The sequence below is a fragment of the Ceratotherium simum genome, chromosome 6, assembly GCF_057802395.1.
Source record: "Ceratotherium simum simum isolate JZ-2026a chromosome 6, ASM5780239v1, whole genome shotgun sequence".
Lineage (NCBI taxonomy): Eukaryota > Metazoa > Chordata > Mammalia > Perissodactyla > Rhinocerotidae > Ceratotherium > Ceratotherium simum.
In genome coordinates, this window is record NC_141905.1 from 38,014,696 (window position 1) to 38,037,892 (window position 23,197).

At 36.1% G+C, this 23,197-nt stretch overlaps 1 protein-coding gene across 2 annotated transcripts in view; it reads left to right on the forward strand.

Moving 5' to 3' along the window:
- The first annotated feature begins 2,087 nt into the window (after positions 1-2,087).
- Positions 2,088-23,197, forward strand: part of RTKN2 (rhotekin 2) — a 78,289-nt gene continuing 57,179 nt past the window's right edge. Inside the window, exons 1-2 of one of the 2 annotated variants that reach the window (XM_004427093.3) lie at positions 2,088-2,291; positions 8,247-8,443. In XM_004427093.3, coding sequence (XP_004427150.1) covers positions 2,232-2,291; positions 8,247-8,443 — 257 coding nt within the window. In that variant the 5' untranslated portion in view covers positions 2,088-2,231. The remainder of the gene's footprint in view (positions 2,292-8,246; positions 8,444-23,197) is intronic. The other variant, XM_014784927.2, reaches the window with a different exon arrangement.

Sequence of the window (23,197 nt, forward strand, 5' to 3'; positions counted from 1 at the left end):
TGCCTAAATGTTCTCTCTCAAACATCTGAGATGGTGAAAGGGATTACTTCTTACTTTCTGGGAGTTGTTAAATTCATTCATTCATTCTCAAGCTAATCAAACTACTGCATGTGAAATCTTTAATCTTTTGGTAGTTTCCATGGATTATTCTATTTTTATGTACATCATATACATCAGAGAAACCTATGTTTGATGAAACTAGCAGTAAAAAGAAAGGACCTGGGGATATACAAGGAAACAGCATTCCTACTCTGAGGTATTTTAATCATCATATAATAGTTACATCTTAAGCACTTCCTGGCCACATCCTTTGATAAATGATAAAGAGATAGGACCACATCACATCTTCTTCTCCAATGAGAAAGGTCTTTAATAGCAACTGTCTAAACTATAGATAATTACTAAATATGACCTTTCCCAGATATCTTTCTTCAAGTATTATAAATAAATGCATCTCCAGTTATATACCTAGTATTTACTCATCAGATATTCCTACATCAGTGTCTGATTTAAAATTGGCTGGCTTGCGTGTTTCCATGAAATGATGGCTTCTATAAGTGTTTTGATCTGAGTCTGAGAGCTGTGCATGTTATATGGAAATAATGTGTATTGTCTTATGATGGGCTCCCTGTGTGTATTTATTTTATGAGTCAGGTACTATACTAGGCTCATGCAGCTCACTTTGAGTAGGGGATAATTATACCACAAAGTGGTAAGCATAAGAGAGGAGTGTGCACCGGGGGAAGGGTACCTAATGACTCTGGAATTCAGATCTGTCTTCGGAGAGAATGAGGTAAACGCTGTGTTGGGAATTTTGAGCTCTACGTATTTTATAGTTTTGTGTAAGTATATGGGTCATTTCTAATGACCTGTACATTCCCAATGTAAGGGGAGGTCATTCCTAGCTGGGTAGCTTCTAGTATCACTTAGTCCAAAGGGCCGCAAAGACACAAATTACTCATTTGAGAGGAAGAGTACTCATTATATTTTTAGAAGTTCCTCTTCAAACCAACTGCTTTAAAAAGGGCCTTGTGGACAATGTGACCATATAATTTAATATCCACTTTGGGACAAGTGCAAGATCAGTGTGACACTGAGACAACAGATGCAAGCAGGGATTGTTTCAGGCAAATAAAAACCATGGTCGCCCTGTTTCTGGAAGGAAAAGTGTCCAAGGCCTTCTATGAGGTGCGGATGAATAGGCTGATTTGGTAGATTCTTCCTTCAGGAGAAAAAAATGTCAGAAGCCAAAGAGGCTTCCTGTTGCCTTTTTCAAGGAGAAGTCAGGATGGGCCAGGGAGAATGGGTTTTAAGTACCTTACACGGGCCTGAAATCTTTGGTGCTACAATTTTGATTTTTAAAGATTCTATACTTTCCCATTATGATTAATAACAAAACTCTTTAATTAAAAAGAGTGTTTGTGTTGGTCTTTAGGGACAGCAAGAAATGGGTCTCTGGAGAAATAATATCGCATTCTGCTATCACCTTGGAAGTTGGTGGGCAAAGTAATGAAAGAAGTCTTTTGCAAGAAAGAACAGACCACTTGGGTGAGGGCATCTGGAATTATAAAAAAACATTGCGGGCAAAAGAAAAGACCTTGTGAAATGCCTGTCATGGTGTCTCACGAGCCTGATCAATAAGTCCGTGTTCTGAGTGACCCTGGGCAGCAATGCTGTGCTGTGTGAGACAGTGAGCGCTGAGAGCAGTGTCATTTGGTTCTCTGGGAGCGAGACCGTGGGCTCGTAGTGACACTGTGTGTCTCTAGGCTGTCTATAGGAGCCCAGGCTCTGCAGCTTTGAGGCAGCCAGCCCCCGAGCGCTTTGGACCGCCTTGGGTGGGATGCAGGCAGAAGGCTCCCTCAAAAGCCACCAGCCTAAACCTTGAGCTGGGTCAGGTGCGCTCAGTGGTTGACACTTTCCCTACAGCCCCGCCCACTCCGGTCCCAGGCCCGCCCACATCCCAAACTGTGCCTTAAGTCCGCCCGCCGCTCCCCACTTCCCAGCCCGCACTGGGAACTTCGGCTCCGCAAACTTCCGGCGCGGGAGGCGCGGGGCACGGGGCGCGCCCACTGCGCGTGCACGCGCCCGCTCGCCAGCCCCTGGCCCGCTCCCCCTGCGGCCCGGACTTGGTACGGCCGGGCGGTTGGCGTCCTCCGCAGCTCCAGCTTGGGGCGGGATTTTCAAATCTTACCTTTGGAGAAGTGGCGGCGGCCCCGGCTGTGGCGCTGGAGATGGAGGGGCAGACCCTGAGGGGTCCTGAGCTCGGCCTTGCAGCGCTTCCCGCCCAGCAGGTGAGGGAGGAGGGGGCCCGGCTTCAACTCCGCACGCCGTCGTTTGTCTCGTCGTCAGGAAAGCCCCCACTCCGCGTCGCGTTTTCAGCCTTGGCCAGAAACAAAGGGAAGGACTAGGAGACTGTACTTGTGAGGGGCTAATGGAGCTCGGAAATCTCCTGCCCTCCCCTCGATTTCTTAGAGGGGGAAGCAGGCCGGAGTGGAAGCGATGCCAGGGTCCCGCCGCGCGTTCCCGGCGCACCTGTGCGCCGCGCCCCCCCCCCCACCCCGCCCCAGGGTTTGGACGCTTGTTATTTTTTAAGTGTAGGTGAGGCAGGGGGATTGGGAGCCCCGGGATTTCTAAGAAGCCCACCCGAGGCCAGCAGAGGCCAGCTTGCTTATTACCAGATTTTATGGGAAGCACAATTACTGGAGCGATGTCTCCACACGACATAACTCGAGGGGGCGGGGTGGAGAGACAAACTGCCCCCTCTGAACTTGAGAAGTTGGTTTGATAATGATTGTTTTTGGATTGGATAGAAGTTTGATGTTTGCTATTTAGCCATGTAAAATGTGTATAGAAACCTTTTTACTTAATATAGATCAACATTATTTCTTGGCAAAATCAGTTATTAATATGTTATGCTTTCCACTTTAACCGTAACTTTAGGGTCTTAAAAGACTACTGATGTCTTTAGGCTGGAACTTCACTTCCGTTTTAATCTCCACCTTCTTTTTACCTACTTCTGAAGTGGGTTCAACCGTATGAAATTGCCGATTTTGTAGGTCAAAATTGGTAGTGTGTTATTTCATATGGTCCAACCTGTTGTCTTTGCTTAGAAATGTGGCAAAACCTTTGCTTAGAAACTGTCATCTTCTCTAGAAACCTTAGAAACTTCAACAGACACAAAATTGTTAGCAAGTCTGCAATAATACTGTGAAAAATAAAGCAAGACGTTGAAAATCATGCAGAAAAGTCCAGTACCTTTATCAGTAGTTTATGCTGTCTTATGCCAGCATTTTCAAAAATTTCAAACATTTTGATGTAAATTACTTCTTTTCTGTACTTTGGTTGTCCTGATTGTTAACAAAATTGTTAACAAAAATTTCTAGTGAATTGGTGATCTATCAAGATTCTTGCACGTTATCATATAGGTCTTGGTGTAGCCATTCAAGTATATTGAGCTGTGTGCAGCAGTAATGTTTAGGAATGGTACAAAAGAGGCGAGAAGATATGGTCATAAAAGAAGTTTAGCTACGTGGGATGAAAAGAAATATTTAAATATACATGAGGGCTGGATTCTTTACATGTGGGAAGGTAAAATACTTAATGATTTCTTAGGCAGCAAGAAATTCAAATAATTGAGTTGTGGAATTTCTTTTGTTTAGATCTTGAAAACTGGCAAAACAGTAATAGGTTTCAACCTAACAGGAATATTGAGGGTCAGTAAGAGAATTTTACACTTAACTAACACTGAATTTTTATTTGGTGTACTTCCTTTGAGATTAATGAACCTGCCATCTCATAGGGATAGGACCAAAGATTTTGAGGTGGTCATACACCAATGAAACACCTCTGTTCAAACCTTGGAGTCATCTGTCGTTACTCACAGCGTAGAATATTGGCTTTGAAGTCAGATTAAGGTGAAATGCAACTCTGATTGTTGTGTAACCTTGAATAAGTTACCTGTCTTTTCTAAGTCTCAGTTTCCACAGTTGTAGAATGGGTAAAATGCCTATCCCAGAAAGTTGTTGGAATTGGAGAGCCTCTTGAAAGTACTCAGCACAGTATGTAATACTCAGAATGTGCTAGAGAGATGACTATTTTTATTATCTTTTGTCCCATCCTTCTGAGCAGTTGGGACACCCACCTACCTTTTACAAATGTTTAAGCTTTTGAAATCTTAATAAAAATAAAACTCAAGAAGTAATACTATCTCATTGCAAAAAAGTGAGTCTATAAAGAAATATGAATTTAAGAATTCTTTCTCCAATTCCATTCCCTAGAATGACCACTACTAACAATCTCTAGACTTTTTTCTGTACCTAAACAATTCTTAAAATACACACAATTTCTTTTAGAAGAATGTATATTGTATATACTCTTCTGCGATCTTCATCTTGGTCTCTTAGCTAACATGGTTTAACTATATCCATTAGGTGGGTGATAGTTTCTATCTGGATTACTACAGTCGTCTTACCAGCAGCTCAACTTCCTTTTTTTTTTTTTTTTTTGTAAGTCAATGCTTAATTCCAACAAAGGCCGTTTTCTCTGCGCTTCCTTTGCGCCATTCTAGCTTTAAAACCTAGTAGTATGTTTCTGTTTTCTACGTAATCTAGATTTTCACTTTTAAGGGATCCCCCTATTTCATTTTCAGCCTTGCCCTGTCCATTTATTTTTACTAGCCTGACTTTAAATACCTACCAGATCAGGACAGTGCTATAGGCTTCTGTTTGACTTGATTACAAGCCAGCCCTTATTCAGAAAATTGAAGAAGAAATAGCAAGGAGATGCCTCTTCCCCCGTTCTCTACTCTTCCTGGAGACTTCCATTCAAACACTTCTAAGAGGGATGGATACAGAGAAACCTGCTTTTGTTGTGGGTCCGAATCAGTCTTGCCTCTGCCGTTATGGCTGAGGCAGCAGCAGTGATGATTTTAGCTCCCTATTCTTCCTCTTTGAGGTCAGTAAGCATGACCACTGAATGCTCAATGGGTGTCCTCATTGCATGATCACTGTTCTCACTGTGGAAAGCACTAGACATCAACTCCTACCCCAGGTGCACTTTGCACTGCTTATTAACTAAAGACAAGTCCTTTGACTCCATAAAGCCTTTCTTGGCTAGACTAGTGTCGTCTGACCAGAGAAGTTTTCTCTGCGTGTAAAGTATAGATGCGTACTAAAAGAAGTTGCGTGGAGAACACAAAAACTAGCTAACACGATAGCGCCCCCCCCCCTTTTTTACCCCCCAATACATTTAAAAGCATACATACACTTAACAATTCATCCTACTTGTGTCAGCCCTCCTGGATCCACATCCATGCATTCACCTTAGAGCAGGGGAGGTAGGGTCATAGTTTACCATGTATGTTAATTTGACTGGATAAGGGATCAGTAAACTGTTTCTGTAAAAGGACAGTTAGTAAATATTTTTCAGCTTCGATGGCTGCATGGTCGCTGTTGAAATTACTCAACTCTGCCATTGTAGCTTGATAGTAGCCATAGACAATACAAATGGATATGACTGTACTGCCACTACAACTAGATTTACAAAAACAGGCACTGGCCAGGCTAAAGTCTGCTGACCCCTGCTCTGAAGGATAGAATTCTAATATTGATATCTGCTAGATATATTTCATTTCTTTAATAAATGTTTAATCTTACAAAGTGTTTTTTTTAAACTCTGACTTTATATTTCTTTTTCCACTATTTCCTAAGCCTCTATAATTTTATAAAGTCTTTGTCAATAAGTGAAGAAGAGAAGACAATCTTCATTTACAAGATTTAAATCCCAGATGCCCAAACTGATTCCTTAATGTGGCTATGGCCACCTACTGGTTCCTTAAGGTTGTTGCAACTTTCCAGATTGCTGTGGAATATTTCACGTAGTCCAGCAGTGCTTCTCTACCCTGGTTGTACGTTGAATCACCAGAGGAACTTTAAAAAAAAGTGCTTAGGCTCCACCTCGAAAGATCCTAATTGTTTTGGGGTAGATCATAAGCTTAGTTACGTTTGTAAGGCCCTTCCTCTTTGCCCGAGGTGATTCTAATGTGCAGCCAGCTTTCAGAACCACTGTGCTAGTTCAACTGGCTGCCTCACTGTAGCGTTTAAAAAGCAAAATTGAGTTTAATGGCTCCAGATGGTATTTGTTTATGTTTGAGTTGTGGCGTAAAGCTATTCATCCCAGCTTCAAGTTGCTCCCTATATGCACTCTCCAATACTAACCAGCCTGCCAGAGTTTATTTCTACAGACATGTGGATCACATAGATAATTTTTATAATTAATTACTAATTACATTAGAGAAGAATTTACTTTGGGTCTGACAAGTCATAAAAAGATGAAATGGAGTTGTTGAAGTTCAGTCATGTATAAAGAAGGAAAACCAGCAAATGACTACGTTTATATAGTACACCAGTTTTGAGTTACACTACAAGAGAAGGTTTTTATGTGGTGATTACATGATGTAATTACACAAGGTAATTAAACAGATCTGTTTTCTGCATGTGAATAGTACATTTGATTGATTTGGATAGTCAAGTTAAATCATCTACTGCAGTTTGTCTTTTTGGGTAATCTTCATAAACTATTTCTCTCCTAACTTTCAGCTTTTCCTTTTGAAAAGATTGTCTTTTTAATATCTGGAACTTTTGTTATTAGATTCCATTCACATTTTTTGATATAGATTTTAATCCAATTAAAAGGTAAATTATAGCATTCATTTTTTCCCACAGACGCCAGGATGGTCATTTTATTTTTAGAAATAGACATACTGGAGCATTATTACATGTTTGTAGTATAGTAGAGAGTATCTGATGACTTATAATTTTTAAAAAGCTACTGTGAATTAAATCAGAACAGTACGTTTCAGTTTATAGAATTTTAATGTTACGTATGAAACTAGTATATACGATTAGGCCATTGTAAGATCATTGTAGAAGACTTTTTAGACTTTCAGAACTAAAATGATTTGGTAGTTTCATGGTGAGTCTTAAAACTAAAATAAATATATCCAACTATATCCTAAATGTCTGTTCCAGGTAGCTAAAGCTTCTGACATTTTCTAAACCCGGTGCTTTCATTCTGTTGCTTCTGAGATTTCGTTTACATTGCTTACCATGATAAATAGCTTGTTACCTCCCTGCTGTTAAACCTTAGTTCCTTTATTCAGCATCTGCTCTTTTAGGAAGTTTGTCGTTGGTTAATTCAGTGTCATCAACCACATCTTGCCATTTCACAATACAACTTATATAATATGTACATGTGCTGTACTGTTCACATTAGTTATTATCTTCTTGTATTAATTTCTTAAGGCACCCAAAACTGGGTGGCTTAAAACAACAGAAATTTATTCTCTCATAGTTCTGGAGACCAGAAGTCTGAAATCAAGGTATTCTCCCACTGAAGGCCCTAGGGAAGAATTCTTCTTCATCTTTTCCTGCTTCTGGTGGTTGTGGCAGTCCTTGGTGATTCTTAGCTTGTAGACTTATTACTCCAATATCTGCCTCCATCTTCACATGGAGTTCCCTCTGTGTCTCTCTCTGTCTTCACATGGCTTTCCTATAAGGAGACCAGTCGTTGGATTTAGGGCCCACACTAATCCAGTATGACCTCATCTTAACTAATTACATCTGCAAAACCTTACATCCAAATAAGATCACATTTTGAGGTTCTGGGAGGACAGCAATATTTGGGGGACACTATTCAATTTCGTACAGTTATGATAAGCATATGTAATATTTTTCACCTTTGTTTATTAAGTAGATTATAAAGACTTTCTAATAAAGCAAGAAATTAAGGTTTTGCAAAGACCATTTTAAAATAGCTGTATTTTGGGGTTGGCCTGGTGGCATAGTGGTGAAGTGCGTGCGCTCTGCTTCTGTGGCCCAGGGTTCGCAGGCCCAGATCCCGGGCGTGCACCAACGCACTGCTTGTCAAGCCATGCTGTGGTGGCGTCCCATGTAAAGTAGAGGAAGATGGGCACGGATGTTAGCCCAGGGCCAATCTTCCTCAGCAAAGAGAGGAGGATTGGCATCAGATGTTAGCTCAGGGCTAATCTTCCTCACAAAAAATAAATAAATAAAATAAAATAGCTGTATTTTTTATACTATCATACATTAAAACTTTGTTAGTTTTCCAATATGGTGTAAAATTGTGATGATATCCAGTACATTTTCCATCTATTAGGAATTTTAAAAAAGTTATAATTTTGGATTTTTGCTATCTTTAAAAAGTGCTTTTCTCTCTGTTTTTTTAAGGACTGCTGCATTCAAGAAAAAATAGATTTAGAAATTCGAATGCGAGAAGGAATATGGAAACTCCTTTCCCTGAGCACTCAGAAAGACCAGATTTTGCGTGCAGTTAAGAATCTCATGGTGTGCAATGCTCGAATAATGGCTTACACACTGGAGCTACAGAAATTAGAAGAGCAGATTGCAGATCAAACTGGAAGATGGTTAGTAGCATAGTTTACCAATGGCTTCTAATGTTCTTAAATATTTGAATTAAAAACATAATATAATTTAACCTTGAGGTCAAACGTCAAATCACCAAAGCTTTTAAAAAATAAATCCCCGAAGTAGCCTCTGATATCATAAACATTTTGACAGTAGAGCTCAGAGTAAACTGAGTATTAAGGCAGCAGTTTTCACTAGGCAGCTTTGTTGTGTTCAGTACTTCTGGATTGTAAAATGAAGTGGTTCAGAAGCAAGGACTGAGGGAATATTTTAAGAAGAGGGACCAAGACTGATAGTTGAGTATATAGAAATGTAAATAAAAAAAAAACTAATTGCTTGACAATATGCTAATAAAGAAGGTACTAGCCGAGAGTAACGGAAATTTAGGTATAGAGATTGAAATTAATGGGCAGGAGGGCCGGCTCTGTGGCTTAGCGGTTAAGTGCGCGCGCTCTGATGCTGGCGGCCCGGGTTCGGATCCCGGGCGCGCCCCGAGGCACCACTTCTCCGTCCAACGCGAGGCCGAGTCCCACGTACAGCAACTAGAAGAATGTGAACCTATGACATACAACTATCTACTGCGGCTTTGGGGGGAAAAAAAATGAATAAATAAAATCTTTAAAAAAAAAAAAAAAAGAAATTAATGGGCAGCAAAATTAAAAAGATATAAAATCTGCCAGCTCATCTCCTTCATATAATGAACGTTAAGTCCTAAAGAGGCAAGTGACTTAACTCAAGGACATGTAACTAGCCTAGTGACAGAAGCTAATGAGAGGTTACTTAGGATTTGACGAGTGACTTCTGGTCCTTCTTCTGTCACTCCATGCTGCCCTTTTGGATCAGGTCTAGGATTTGTGTATGAAATTTACATCCTATCCGGTTTATAATGCCAAGTCTTATTTGGACCTAAGAATTGATTCAATTTAGTGGCTAGATGTTAGTTTCTTTTTTAATATAAAGGGTCTTACATCACCCATTGTTGATCAGTCATAAAGCTCTAGCACTAGTGAAAAGTTCTTTTTTAGACATTCGTGGCCGTTAGGCTGTTCATGGTGCAATTTCATTAAATTCTTGAAAAGTAAGGTAACACAGGTCAGAGAAAGAGATTTCTGTAAAAATAAAATATTGATGACAGCGTGATATAATAAAGACTTGTGTACAAAGTACCTAATATTGCCTTGGGATGGCTATTTAATCTCTTTCTGCCTCAGTTCTTTCATTACTGTTGGCATGATAATGTTTACATTTTGAAAATTAAGATTATATAATTAAAAAATCTAAATTTTTTTTACATAATTAGTACTCAATAAATATTGAATAATTTTCATTATTATTTATCCCTGGCATTATAAAATGAAATTATTATAGTATCATAATCTAGAAAAATATTTTTCAGATAGACATACATTGGTTTAAGTCAGTGCTTCTGAAACTGGGTCATGTGTGCCACTGAAAGTACATGATTATGTGTCAGGAGATATGCAAAGCCATAGAATAAATATGGCATATCTTCTTATAGCATGAATTTTTAATATAAAGCATGAAACATTTAGAATTGTGGCATAGTTTTGGGTTATGTTACTCATGGGGATATATGTTCTTTCTCCCCAGCCTTTATAAGGATATTTTGTCAAGGGGGGCGCTGTTTCAGTGGGAAAGTTTGAGAAGTACTGGTTTAAGTATGATACAGGACTAAACACTCAAAATTATATCATCTCTCAGAGTTATGTGGAATATTCTTCTGGGAATCGTATCTGCCCCCCATATTTATGTTCTTTAAATATTTATAATGAATTGTGAATTGGCCATTTTTAAAATTTGGCAGTATGACTTTTCTGAAATTGCTGATTTATAAAAATGTTAAATAAGCTTAATCCTTGTTGGATTTATATAACAAAGATAGGAAAAAATATCTGGGACTCTCAATTGAAAATGTCTATGATTTTTAATTTCTTTACTGATTATCTTTGATAGATGAAAATAGCTTTGATATTATACACACATATTTATATTTGTCATCATTCATATAAAAACATTGTCTTCCTCAATTATTGAATTTCTTTTTTTAAAAAAGTGTGAATAGTCTATATGAATTCTTCTGTTTACAACTTTATTTTGTTGTGTGCAGATATAACCTGAGGTCATTTATCAAATATAACTGGAAATTGTAGTACTTGCCTTCTTATTACATAAAAATGATCTAAAGATTAATGAGTCTTAGATAGTTTTTTTAGTTCTTTGAAGAAAGTTATGTAAATTATGCCATTTGATTAGTCAATCAAATATTTGCTAAATATCTACTACTTGTAGAACAATTATTAAGTACTGTGCTAGTGTATCTAAATTCAAAGAACAGAATTTGTCAAAATGTAAAAATATATGTATATTAGCAGTCAAATATTTTACCTTTAGAGACTCAGCCGTCTTTTCCGTTAGCTTGGTTTTGATAGTTTTTAAGGTAGAAAAAGACTCTGTTTTTACATTGCTACCAGAGTTAAAATAGCATTTTAATGAGTCTACTGCCTACCACTACTCTACTTTCTCTAGAATTTCATGATAAAATGTCAAAAAATTAATACAGATAATACATCTAGACTTTTTCAAAGAAGAATCAAATCAGTATGAAATAGTGGAATTGAGGAAGGTCTAATAGAAGAATTGGGTCTTCTAGATATGAAGGATGGATAGAGTTTGGTTAAGTGAGTAGGAGGAAAGCAGCATTCCAAGCAAGACAAATATCAAAATAAAAGCTTAGGGTGAAAGATCAGCATGAATTATTCAGGAGCAGTGAAAGAGGTGTTTGGTTGAGGCTGAAGATCAAGCCAAAGTTGAAAAGGAAGGGGTAGCAAGATTCAAAGAAGTTTAGAAGGGTAGGAAGTTAATTGGTATTAACTGACAGCCTTTCTATGTGCCAGATATCGTGCTAACGTGTTCACAAATATCATATTACAAACTGAGAGAGGTATAAAGCTCTTTATTAAAGACTCAGAAACTGGGACTTAGAAATATTAGATAACTGTTCACTAGGATGTGGACCCAGATGACTTAAAAGCCTGAGTACCCTTCATCCCGCAAAAAGCCCATGTTCTTTGTACTACCCCAGGCTGCCCTAGTGAGTTATTATAGGGCTTTCCGTTTATTTCATGGTTTGTTTGTCCTTTATCGTTTTATTTTCAGCAAGAAAGAGGCATGATAAAATGGATATTTGGAAAGGTTATCTGGCAGTAGAGTATTGAAAAGGATGGTGAGACAAACTAACTGAAATAACCAATTTTTAGGGAAAATATTTAAGCATAGTCAGACAGAAGTGATTGAATAAGTAACTTCTGATAAGAGAAATGAGATAAAAACTAGTGTTTGAGTTTCGGGTTTTTCTAATAGATCTTCGCTCAAGGTGCTCCCTATACAGAAACAACCATTCTGCAAACAGTTTCACTTAGTTATTTCTCAATTTATTATGAATTTACTGAAGTACCAAATAGTCTTACTTCATTTTATAGCCTTTTTAAACTGGGATTCCAGGAAAGAATTCAGCCCTATTGCCCCAAAACATGCCTTGTATGCAATGACTTAACTTCTGTGTATCTAGAATAGTGCTAGTTTTGTATCATTCTTGGGAGAATTGAGAAAATAGTCATTCTGTGATTTAGATGAGGAACTCCAGTCAAGAAATCAGTGATATAGTCATATCATTTGTTCTTTTTTTTAACCACATATCTGAGAATATTGGTAACTGGTTAAATGTTTCATTACCATAACGTTCTACTAGTATAACAAAAGTTTTGTTCTCCTAAATTGTGTGTAGTTATGAAACACCTGGTATACTACCTATTTTTTATGCCTAAAAATGCATACATTTGGTTTGTATACAATTCACAGTAGAATCAGGGTGAGTCAAAAAAGGGATATAGAAAGCTTTCTAGGTTGAGTAGATAGTAGATAGGGTGAGAGGGGGAGCTCAGACAGCTTACTGCCTCAGTTTAGAAGGTAGAATTGCTTGGTTACAGCAATTTGTCAATTTGCTAGTCTTTTAACTGGTAAACTAGACTATCTCCCTACATTTTTCCTACATGTTATGGCCAAATATATCTACTTAAAAGACTGTTTATATCAGTCCACTTCTTTAAAAACAGCTAATGGTTTCCTTTTACTAAAATTCCTTAAATAGTCATTGCATTCCAGGATCGTTGTGGCCTGATCTTAAACTACTTTCATAGTCTTATCTCCCAAATTTCTACTTGACAAATTTATTTCAGCCAAATGCTTGATCTGTATCCCCAAAACAGTTGTTGAATTTTCCTGTGTCCAGTGGCTTTGCTTATACTGAAGTGCCTTATCTTCCATTTCTACTTAAGAAGACCTCTTTTGTTCTGCAATGCCCTGACTGCATCGTCCAAGTTTCCTTGGTGATTCTATTGAGAAAATAATTATTTCTTCCTTTATGCTCATAGTAAGAACTCAAAAAATGATTATTTGCCTCCTTTTAATTCTAGTAACATCTGAACCATGAATACCTCACTATAATATACTGTATTCTTATGTAGCTGTTTATGAACATATATTTTCAATTAAATTATAAGTTTTTGGAGGCAAGGGCAAGGTCTAGTTCTTACTTGTTAGTGAAATAGAGATAATGTCACCACTCACTTCATAGGGTTATTTTGAGGATTTAATGCCTGGAGCTTGGAGGCAACTCAAGTAATGTTGATTCTTTTCTCTTTTTCTTTTGTATCCCCTGAAACACCTAACAGTGCTGTATACCTATTTAAGAACAATTTAACACATGCTTCATACGTAATGTTTTGCCCCATCCTCCCTTCCATGTGTGTGATGAGCAAATAGGGCTTAGAATTTAATAAAAGTTAATTATGTGCCTTTTTCTTTTTGTCACTTTCCTCCATGTTCTTAGGTTCTTACTGTCTTTTGTTGGCCTCTATGCTCGCCATGTTCCAGATTGTCATTTGTTATTCCCTACTTCATTCACTTTTTTTTAACCAAATTTTATTATGAAATTTCATATGTAAAAAAATTGGAAGAATAGTACAATAAACATCATGTATATTCTCCACCTAGATGGACCAGTTAACAGTTTGCCGTTTACGTTCATCCACTCTCCCTTCTGTCTTTGTACACATACACGCACGCACATGCGCACACACACATTTTTCTTTTTTTGTGTTTAACCATTTGAAAATAAGTTGTAGCCAACATGACATGTACATCTCAGTAGTTTGGCCTGTGTCTCCTAAAAACAAGAACATTCTTCTGTATAACCAAAATATGATTATCAGATGTCAAATATTAAGAATAATTCCATAATAATCATCTAATATTGTTTGTATTCAACTTTACCTAGTTGTCAAAAGAAAATCTTGATAGTTTTTCCAAAACCAGAATTCAATCAAGATTCATGCAGTACATTTGGTTATAACTCTTTAGATTCTTTTAATCATTTTACCTTTTTATTGAAACTTCTTGCCATTAATTATTTGAAGAGTCTAGGTTTTTAAAAATATCCTTTAAAAATATCCTGCATTTTGTATTTCTCTGATTGTTCCTTTATGGTATCATTGAACCTTTTCTCATATTACCTGTTTTGGCTATAACTGAAAATTGGGTCTAAAGGGTTAATCAGACTCAGGTTAAACATTTTTTGCAAGAAGTTTTCTGGGCGAGGTTGGGTACTGTGTATGCTGCCAGTCTGATGCGATATGGTATCTGGTTTTACGGTAAGTGATGCTGAGCTTGAACCCTTGGTTTAGATGGCAGTTGCCAGATTTCTCCTTTGTGATAGTTTTCCCTTTGTGATTTGTAAGTGATCTGTGGGCCTGGGAGAATATTCTGTTATCCAACAAGCTTTCACTTGATGGTTTTATCCATTTATGATCCTTGCCTAAATTATTATAGTGGGATTTGCAAGACAGCGATTATCTAATTCTATTATTTTTTAGCTAGAGTTTTTAGCTAATATTCTTCTGCAAGAAAGAGTATTCCTCTCCTTTCTCTCTCCATAGGTTCATGGATTTTTATTTATTCCATGTATTATCGTCATTTATAGTCATTAATCTTTTTGATGGATAAATTGTCCCAAATTTGTTCAATGGAATTTCCTTCAAACTGGCTTCTTTGTTCTTTTGACGTGCCTCTTTAGTCTTGAAGAACTTCTTTACTTTCTGCCACAAAAAGATGACCCAGGCTTACCTGGTATTTTCTGGCCTCAGACCTAGAATCAGTTATTTCTCTAATGAGTCGTGGTTCCCTTTAATGGTGAGTGGTATTGTGAAACCAAGATCTGGGCATTAGGTGTGCTCATTGTTACTGGGGATCACTGCTTTTAGGCCTTTTCAGTGGATATAGCTATGGGAGAGACATTTAAAAAAATCATGTTTATAATGATACTTATAGGTTTTTGTTTTCTTGAATTATTTTATTTTATATCTTTTTTATTATATTGAAAATCTTAATTCCTAAATAATAGTAATATGTTTCCTTATTTGTTTTATACTATGATTATATAAAATAGTTTCATAATTTTAGTACCAATATGATTACTGACAGTAAACCCACCTAGGTAAGTTCAAGATTTCTTTGCAGTTCCTTTCCAACATACAGAAATTATGAAAGTTTTCCAACATGTGGAAAGGTTGAAAGAATTGTACAGTGAAGACCCGTATACCCACCACCTAGATTCTACCATTAGTATTTTACTATGTTTGCTTTATCCTATATCTTTCCATTATTCATCCATCAATTCATCTTATTTTTTATGATGTAATTCAAAGAAAGTTCTTTTTGTGTGTGTCTGTGTATATGTATATACATATAAATTGATATATGTTCCTGTGGTTAGAGAGTCAGGAGACTATGTTTAAAAGTTATGTGATATAATCTTTTTCTCTCTGTATGGTTATGTTATCAGTTTCATAAACAGAGTCATTTGTTGCTTGTTTCAGTTTGGATTTGCCTTTTTTTTTACTCTTTGAATAAATTATACTTTTTGATATGTTGTGTTTCCTTGTCCTCAATTCCCAATTAGGAGTACCTGTCTCTATCCCCACTCCAAGAGGCAACTACTGTTCTGATTTTTTTCCCCCATAGCTTTTGCCTGTTCTAGAACTTTGTATAAATGGAATTGTCCAATTTGTACTCTGTTCCTTCCTTCAGCATAATACTTTTGAGCTTCATCATGTAACTTGCATGTATCATTGATTTGTTCCTCCTTATTGCTAAGGAGTATTCCACTGTTTGAATACACCATAGTGCCATTCCCTTCTTCTTGGGAAGAACACTTCGAGAAGTGTTGACTCTTCTCCAGTTTCTTCCTACTTTTGATTGCTTGCCAGTCCCTTCAGGTAGTTCTTTTTTAAATAGTTTTTCCAGATTTTATATTGTCTTCTGTGGGAGAGTTTCTCTGATATGAGTTTCTCTAACATTACCAAAAGAGGAATTCATTTTGTTGCATTTTGATCAGATAAATTTTTATTTTTTCTACTTTATGGAATATTTTGATATTTTCTTTTTGACATAATATGGTCAGTTTTTGTGGGCTTTTGAAGTTATATATTCTTTTTACCGGAGTACAAAATTTGATATATATGTTCAAAAGATCTGTTATTGATTGTTTGTAAGGTTTTTCTATAGCCTTGCTTATTTTTTGACCACTTGAACTGTCTTGGACTGAAAGAGATAAGTTAAGATTTTTGTTATTAAGTTTTTGCGTATCCTTATATATCCTATACTTTTTGTTTTATGAAACATTTGGTACTTTAGGACTTGTTATATATTCATTGTCAATTGCACCCTTTAGCATTATGCAGTGTCCTTTTGTTGTTGTTGTCTCATAATGCTTTTGGACCTGAGTTCTACAGTTGCCTGATAACAAGATCATATCCCCTGCTTTCTTATTGTTTGCATTTGTTTGGTATATCTTTCCCCATCTCTTTATCTTAGGCTTTATGGATCACTTTGTTGAAGGTGTGTTTCTTGCATTCATCCCCAAATTGGGCTTTACATTATGAGCCCATCTGAAAATCCTTTTACTAGAGGAGTTAAGCCTATTTACTTTTGTATTACTGATACATTTGGTTTCAGCTTTGTCATATTCTTTTATGTTATAATTACTTATGTGTATTATATTATAATTATGGTTTGTCTTTTACTATGTGGTCTATTTCTTTGCTCTTTTTAATTTTTTTTAAATTTAAGCAGAATTTTATTGGTCATAGTAGTTACTAGGACTTTATATTAAAAAACTATGTACTGATAACTTTATAATGATGTTAGCTTTTTTTTTTTTCCTTACTTAGGCTCCTACTCTTTTGCTTTTATGCTTTAAATGTTTTGTTTTGTTTCCACTTATTATCTATGTGGAGATCAATGAACTTATTCTGTTTTCCCATTTCTTCCTTCTCTACTTTTCTACCTTTTTTTTTTTTTTTTTAAGTTGTATTATTTCTCCTTTGGTGGAGTGGATAGTATTTGTATACTAATCTTGTACTTTCATCTCTACCTTTGTTTTAGTCTTTGATCTGCAGTTAAGTATGTATAATGTTCACCACCTGTCCTTTTATTATACTTTTCAAAATCATCTCTTGTTTGGATGAAGCTCATGAGCTGATAGATTCCTCAACACGGGTACAGTTTTCTTCACATTCTTGCATGTTTAAAGTGCTTTTCTATAGTGTTGCTTGCTTGGCAGGATCGTTGGCCAGCACTTTCTTCTGAGTTTCTTGAAAACTTTACTCCATTGTTGTCTTGTTATCAACAAATCTAATGTATAAATTTTTTTCCTTTGTAAATGACTGATTTTATTCCCTTGTAAATGACTTAGTCTTTTTGTCTGGAGGCCGAAAATAGTTTTCTTTATCTTAAAAGTCTGATAATTTTACTGGGATATGTCTAAGGCTGAGCATTTTGGCTCGTTTAGGATTCTTTCAATATATAGATTCAATTCTTCTATTTTCAGAAAGTTTTCCTGGAGTTAAGCCTCCAGAATAAAGCATTAATTTTGTCATTATTTTGTGTTTCTTATTTAAGGACTCCAGTTGCACATAAGTTGGATCTTTGCCCATCCTCTATGTCTGTCACTTTCTCCTTGATGTTTTTAAACTCTATTTCATTTTTGTTCTTTTGGTTCTTTTCATCCTCATCCACTATGTCCCTTAGTGAACTTTCAGTTATATCTCTTCATCCTTGGGCACCTTATATTTTACTCTTCGTTTCAGAAATGATTTTGTTTTTTCCAATTTCTTTCCTTGTTTTTTCCTCTCATTTCCTCTTCTGTTTGCATATTTACTATTGTTTGTCCTTTACTAATCTGAAGTTTTAGATTTCAGATCTGGTTTCTTTTGTATTTGCAATAGCTTATTTAACTTCAGTTAATTCATTTTGGAGTATCATGTTACAGTTTTTGTTATTTTATAGTTTTTGAAGAGTGGTTAGTGGAGTATTTTTATCAGCTGAAGCATTTTGATTCTTTCTACTTTCATTTTTTTTGTTTGTTTGTTTTGTTTTTTGAGGAAGATTAGCCCTGAGCTAATATCTGTTGCTAATCCACCTCTTCTTTGCTGAGGAAGACTGGCCCTGGGCTAACATCCGTGCCTAACTTCCTCTACTTTATATGGGATGCTGTCACAGCATGGCTTGACAAGCGGTGCGTCGGTACACACCGGGATCCGAACCCATGAACCCTGGGCTGCCAAAGCAAAGTGCATGAACTTAACCACCACGCCACTGGGCTGGCCCCTCTACTTTCGTTTTATAGTAGCTTTCTATGGATGTTTGAGTCCTTTTTTTGTCCCTAATGAAATATATGTAGGATGTAGGATTTTCCTGGGCCAAGTGATGCGGGAGTAGATAGAAGGACTTACTTGGTTTCTTAGTTCAAGAGTGTTTTGTATTATTGGAACTGTGAAAAGCAGTTTCTTTAATAAATGGTGCCTTTTGGGACGTTGGTAGCTTAGTTTTCTTTTTTTTTTTTTTTGGTGAGGGAGATCAGCCCTGAGCTAACATCCTTGCTAATCCTCCTCTTTTTGCTGAGGAAGACTGGCTCTGAGCTAACATCTATTGCCAATCCTCCTCGTTTTTTTTATTTTTTCTTCCCCAAAGCCCCAGTAGATAGTTGTATGTCATAGTTGCACATCCTTCTACTTGCTGTATGTCGGATGCGGCCTCAGCATGGCCGGAGAAGCGGTGCATCGGTGTGCGCCCGGGATCCAAACTCAGGCTGCCAGTAGCGGAGCGTGTGCACTTAACCGCTAAGCCGTGGGGCCGGCCTGGTAGCTTAGTTTTCTGAATCTTTGATACTATTTTGTTTCTTGAGGTTTTAACTTCAATTGCTTTCTTCTTTTTTTTTTTCATGGCCAAGCTTTCAAAGGATACCTGCTACATTGTGTGTCTCTCTTTTCCGCAAGACTAACAACTTCTGAATCAGAGTTCTTTTGGAGCCCCTTCCTTTCAAATCCCCAAGAACCAGTGCTGTGGTGTCCACCAGGTCTTATATCCATTCTCTTTTCTTCTGGAGGAGAACACAAGCTGATATTATTTGTGTTTTGCAGTGTGTGCCTGACTCTTTACTTGAGTAAGGCCTCCAGGAGCTGGCTTTGATAGTTTCAGTTGTTAACTTCCCCACTTACATGTAAATTGAAATCTCTGTTTTCTAGTTATTTTGTAGGTGTGGGATATAGGTGATTTTGTTTGCTTTCCTTGTTGACCTGAAAGCTTTTGTAGGATGCCTGAAGAGATTCTGATTTAGGTGGCTATCATTATTTTACAGGAACTGGGAAGTCATCTGATCACTTTAACAAATGTTTTAAAGGCACAAATGTGCCTCTTCCATAAAAGCTCCAAGTTAAATACTGAAGCCAAAAATATAAATACAGTCAGCCCTTCCTATCTGCAGATTCCGCATCCATGGATTCAAGCAACCGTGGATCAAAAGGTCTACGATGGTTGCATTGGTACTGAACACGTACAGACTTTTTTTCTTGTTCTTATTCCCTAAACAGTACAGTATAACAACTATTTACATTATATTAGCTATTATAAGTAATCTAGAGACAATTTAAAATATACAGGAGGATGTGCTTAGGTTATATGCAAATTCATATAAGAGACTTCAGTATCCTCGGATTTTGGTATTCTCGGGGGATCCTGGAACCAATCCCCAGTGGATAGTGAGGGACAATTGTACTCATAAAGTAATCATTGTATTTGTATAACATTTTTAAGAATGATATAGAATACATATAAAATATTATTTCATTTAGTAGCTGAGGTAGGTAGATATTTCTCCCATTTTACAGATGAGGATGGTGAGGCTAAGAGGTTAACAGCAACTCGTTAGCATAAACAGTTATTGATGGGTAAGATTCAAACCTAAGACTTGAGTCTGAATCTACTGCCTGCTCCATGAAAACGACCATATCCTATTTCACTTCATTCAGTATTCACTAAGCATTTATTGAGTGCCTTAGAGTGTACTGAGCCGTATATCAGGCACTGGTGATTCAGCAGTGAACAGAATAGACAAAAAGAAAAAAAATACCTATGCTTATGCTTACAGAGCTTAGGTTTTAGCAATAATATTCTCCCCTACCCCCAACCCGCCAATCTCTCTCTTCTTACCTTCTGAAATACTTTATTTGGCTTTGTAAAGAAAATGCTAGTCAAAGTCATTTATAGGATCTAATTATGTGTATTGTTCAACATAATTGTGATGTTTAATAATGCCACAATAACTAAATAGTTTCTTATACTCCAGTTGCCTAGTTTATTGCTTATATACTACAACTTAAACAAAAGAAAAGAGAAAAAATATAGGTTACAAGTGAAAATTGTATACTCCTGGTATTTCCACAATAAAACATGGTATGTTAAAGACATTACTTATTTTATTTTTTAAACTTTATATTGTTTGTTGTCTGTTGAAAAGAGCTTGTTAGGTCAAGGCTTGAAATAGAAAACTCATCTTCCCCATATAAAATACTTATGAAGGTATTAATTTTATACCACATAGTTTTAGGACGGTTTAAAATTCCATGTTAAGCATTTCTGAGTATTTTAGTTTTCACTTATTTGCTTAAAAGGTGAAGGATTTTATAGCCTGCTTTCAAATAATAGAATCTCATTTAGAATTCCTTTTTTTTTTATAACTTTATTTCTTTATTTTTCCCCCCAAAGCCCCAGTAGATAGTTGTGTGTCATAGCTGCACATCCTTCTAGCTGCCGTATGTGGGACGCAGCCTCAGCGTGGCCAGAGAAGCGGTGCGTCGATGCGCATCCGGGATCCGAACCCGGGCCGCCAGCGGCGGAGTGCGCGCACTTAACCGCTAAGCCACAGGGCCGGCCCTCATTTAGAATTCTTTTAGTACTTCATTAAGAATATAAAAAATACTTTCATCATTATGCTATTTCTCATTATAGCTTGTTAGTTTTGGCAAAGAAATGCTATTTTAAATTCCCATATGGAACAATATAGAATTAGATAATCTGTATTTACTCAGTCCATTTTAATACAGATTTTTGAGCAACAAAGTGGCTGATTGGCACCCTCTGTTGGTCATTTTATTTACCTACAGGCAGAAATAAAATTAAAACAAAGTTAAAAGTTTGCCTTTTATATTTTTATCTCTGTCTTTTAAATTAGCATTTACAAGTCCCACCAAAATAATGCTCTAAACTGGGTTCATAAGAATAAGATACGCTATTATTTAGCTGTGCTTTTGTTTGGATAATTTTGTGGTTATTTGCTTTTTCCTCAGGCTGGCTCTCTAATTGTAGCATTTAGAATTGGCATTAACATTGCAGATTTTCAAACAAGTATTTATTTAACTGTAGCAAACTATTAGCTACAGTAGCACATTATTAAACAGATAATGTTTAACAATTTTGTTGTCAATTTGGATTAATTAGAAAAACATCACACTTTAGCACCCTAAATAACAGTTTGAGGAGTTATTTGAATCAAAAATAATTCAAGCTTCAGAAAAATGAGGCTGAATTACTTCAGTTCATCTCTCACTTTTTTAAAGACAGACTTAATTATTCTGTGAGATTATATGGTTAATTGGATTTATATTATAGTTTGATAATATTTGTATAAAATAAGTTTGTTGACTGGTCTTAGAAATCTTATGCAAATAATTTGTAATTACAGAGAAGAAAGATATACTCTGCCAGGTGGTTGAATAGTTGGGAGGGGAAAATTTTTCTTTGGTAAATACTCAGCAAGTTTGCTTTTGGTGGTTCTAATATTTCAGAATTTCACTTGCCTGCCAAAGCCTCAAGTTTAATCCAATTTAATAATACCTAATGGATCTCAACTTTAGCATAATCTATGACCTATTCCGTAATACTCAAGTTACTCACCGTATTAGAACTTCCTTGTATTTTTTCACTGAAATAAGTATTTAAAAATTTTTTATTATGCATTACTCATATAGAAGGTGTTTTTAGAAATATTACTTACAAATGCCAACCAACTGTATTTATATTGTATTTCTTGTAGCAATTTGAGAAAATTGAAATTTGCGTTTGATTTCTAGTGAGCCTTTCAGTATATTGTTTTCACCAAAATATAGTAGACTATTCAATTGAACTTTTCTCTCAATGATGAACTAATAAGCAAGCTAATGTTTTCCATCATGACAAACTAAACCTGAGTGTAAAATATTGAACTTGACTCTTTTTTAAATTTATGACTCAATGTAACATTATTTTGAAATAATCAGTGAGTACTTTTATTTTTCACTGAGTGAATTCCCCATTTTAACTTAAATACCAGTGTGACCATAAAGTAATTAGATAGGATTCTGAGAATTTATGGCTTTAAGTCTACTACATTACTTTAGTTATATCTAGTGTACAATTCTATAAATACCATATAAATGTCCCATGTAAACTTATCAACTTAAGTACATCAGTAAATTATTTTGCCTTATTTGGAATATATTTCACCTGCAATACTTATGTGCTTAATCCAGTAAGAGCGTACAAAAAAGTAGGCTGATATATTTTGTTTTCAAATTTGGACTCCTGATAGTGAATATATATGAAATCTTTTTAATGAGCCTACTGAAATGCAATGAGATGGTGTCATACTCTTCTGAAAATTAGATGCATTTCAACCTCCCACCCAGTCTTTCTCCAAAGCCCTCTTGGAATCAAACAGTATTCAAATGAAAAGTTTCTATTTTATCATATATTTAAAGTACCTAATTAAATTAGCCAGCAGTTAATTGGCTGACCAAATTAAATAAAGACCAAAAAAAAAATGTTCAAAGAAGAATGCTCTTGGAAATATTGCTCTAGAAATGGAATTCTGATCTCCAAATGCAGGTTATTAGGAAATAGGATATTGGAGAAATATTCAAGGATGAGATTGATTTGGTCTCGTAGGAGATAACTGTTTTGAAAGATTTTTTTATGGTAATAGTATATTCTAAAATCAGATCTGGAAGTGTCTTATATCCCAAGAATTTCCTTTGAGACTTTTTTCTATTGTCATGATAATATTTTCCTCTCCACATTTTATTCTCTCTACAGAGCCACTCCCTTCCTTTCCCACCTTAGTTAATTTATTGTTTTAGTTTATGCTTAGTTTTTTGGAATTTGAAGGAAATAAAATATATTACCACATATAAATGTGTAGCAGAGAGTAATTTTTTTGACATGTTAGATTTTATAAGGGTAAGGTACTCCTAGGGAGGAATTTCATGATTGGGAAGTTCATTAACTTTTTCAGGCAACTATAA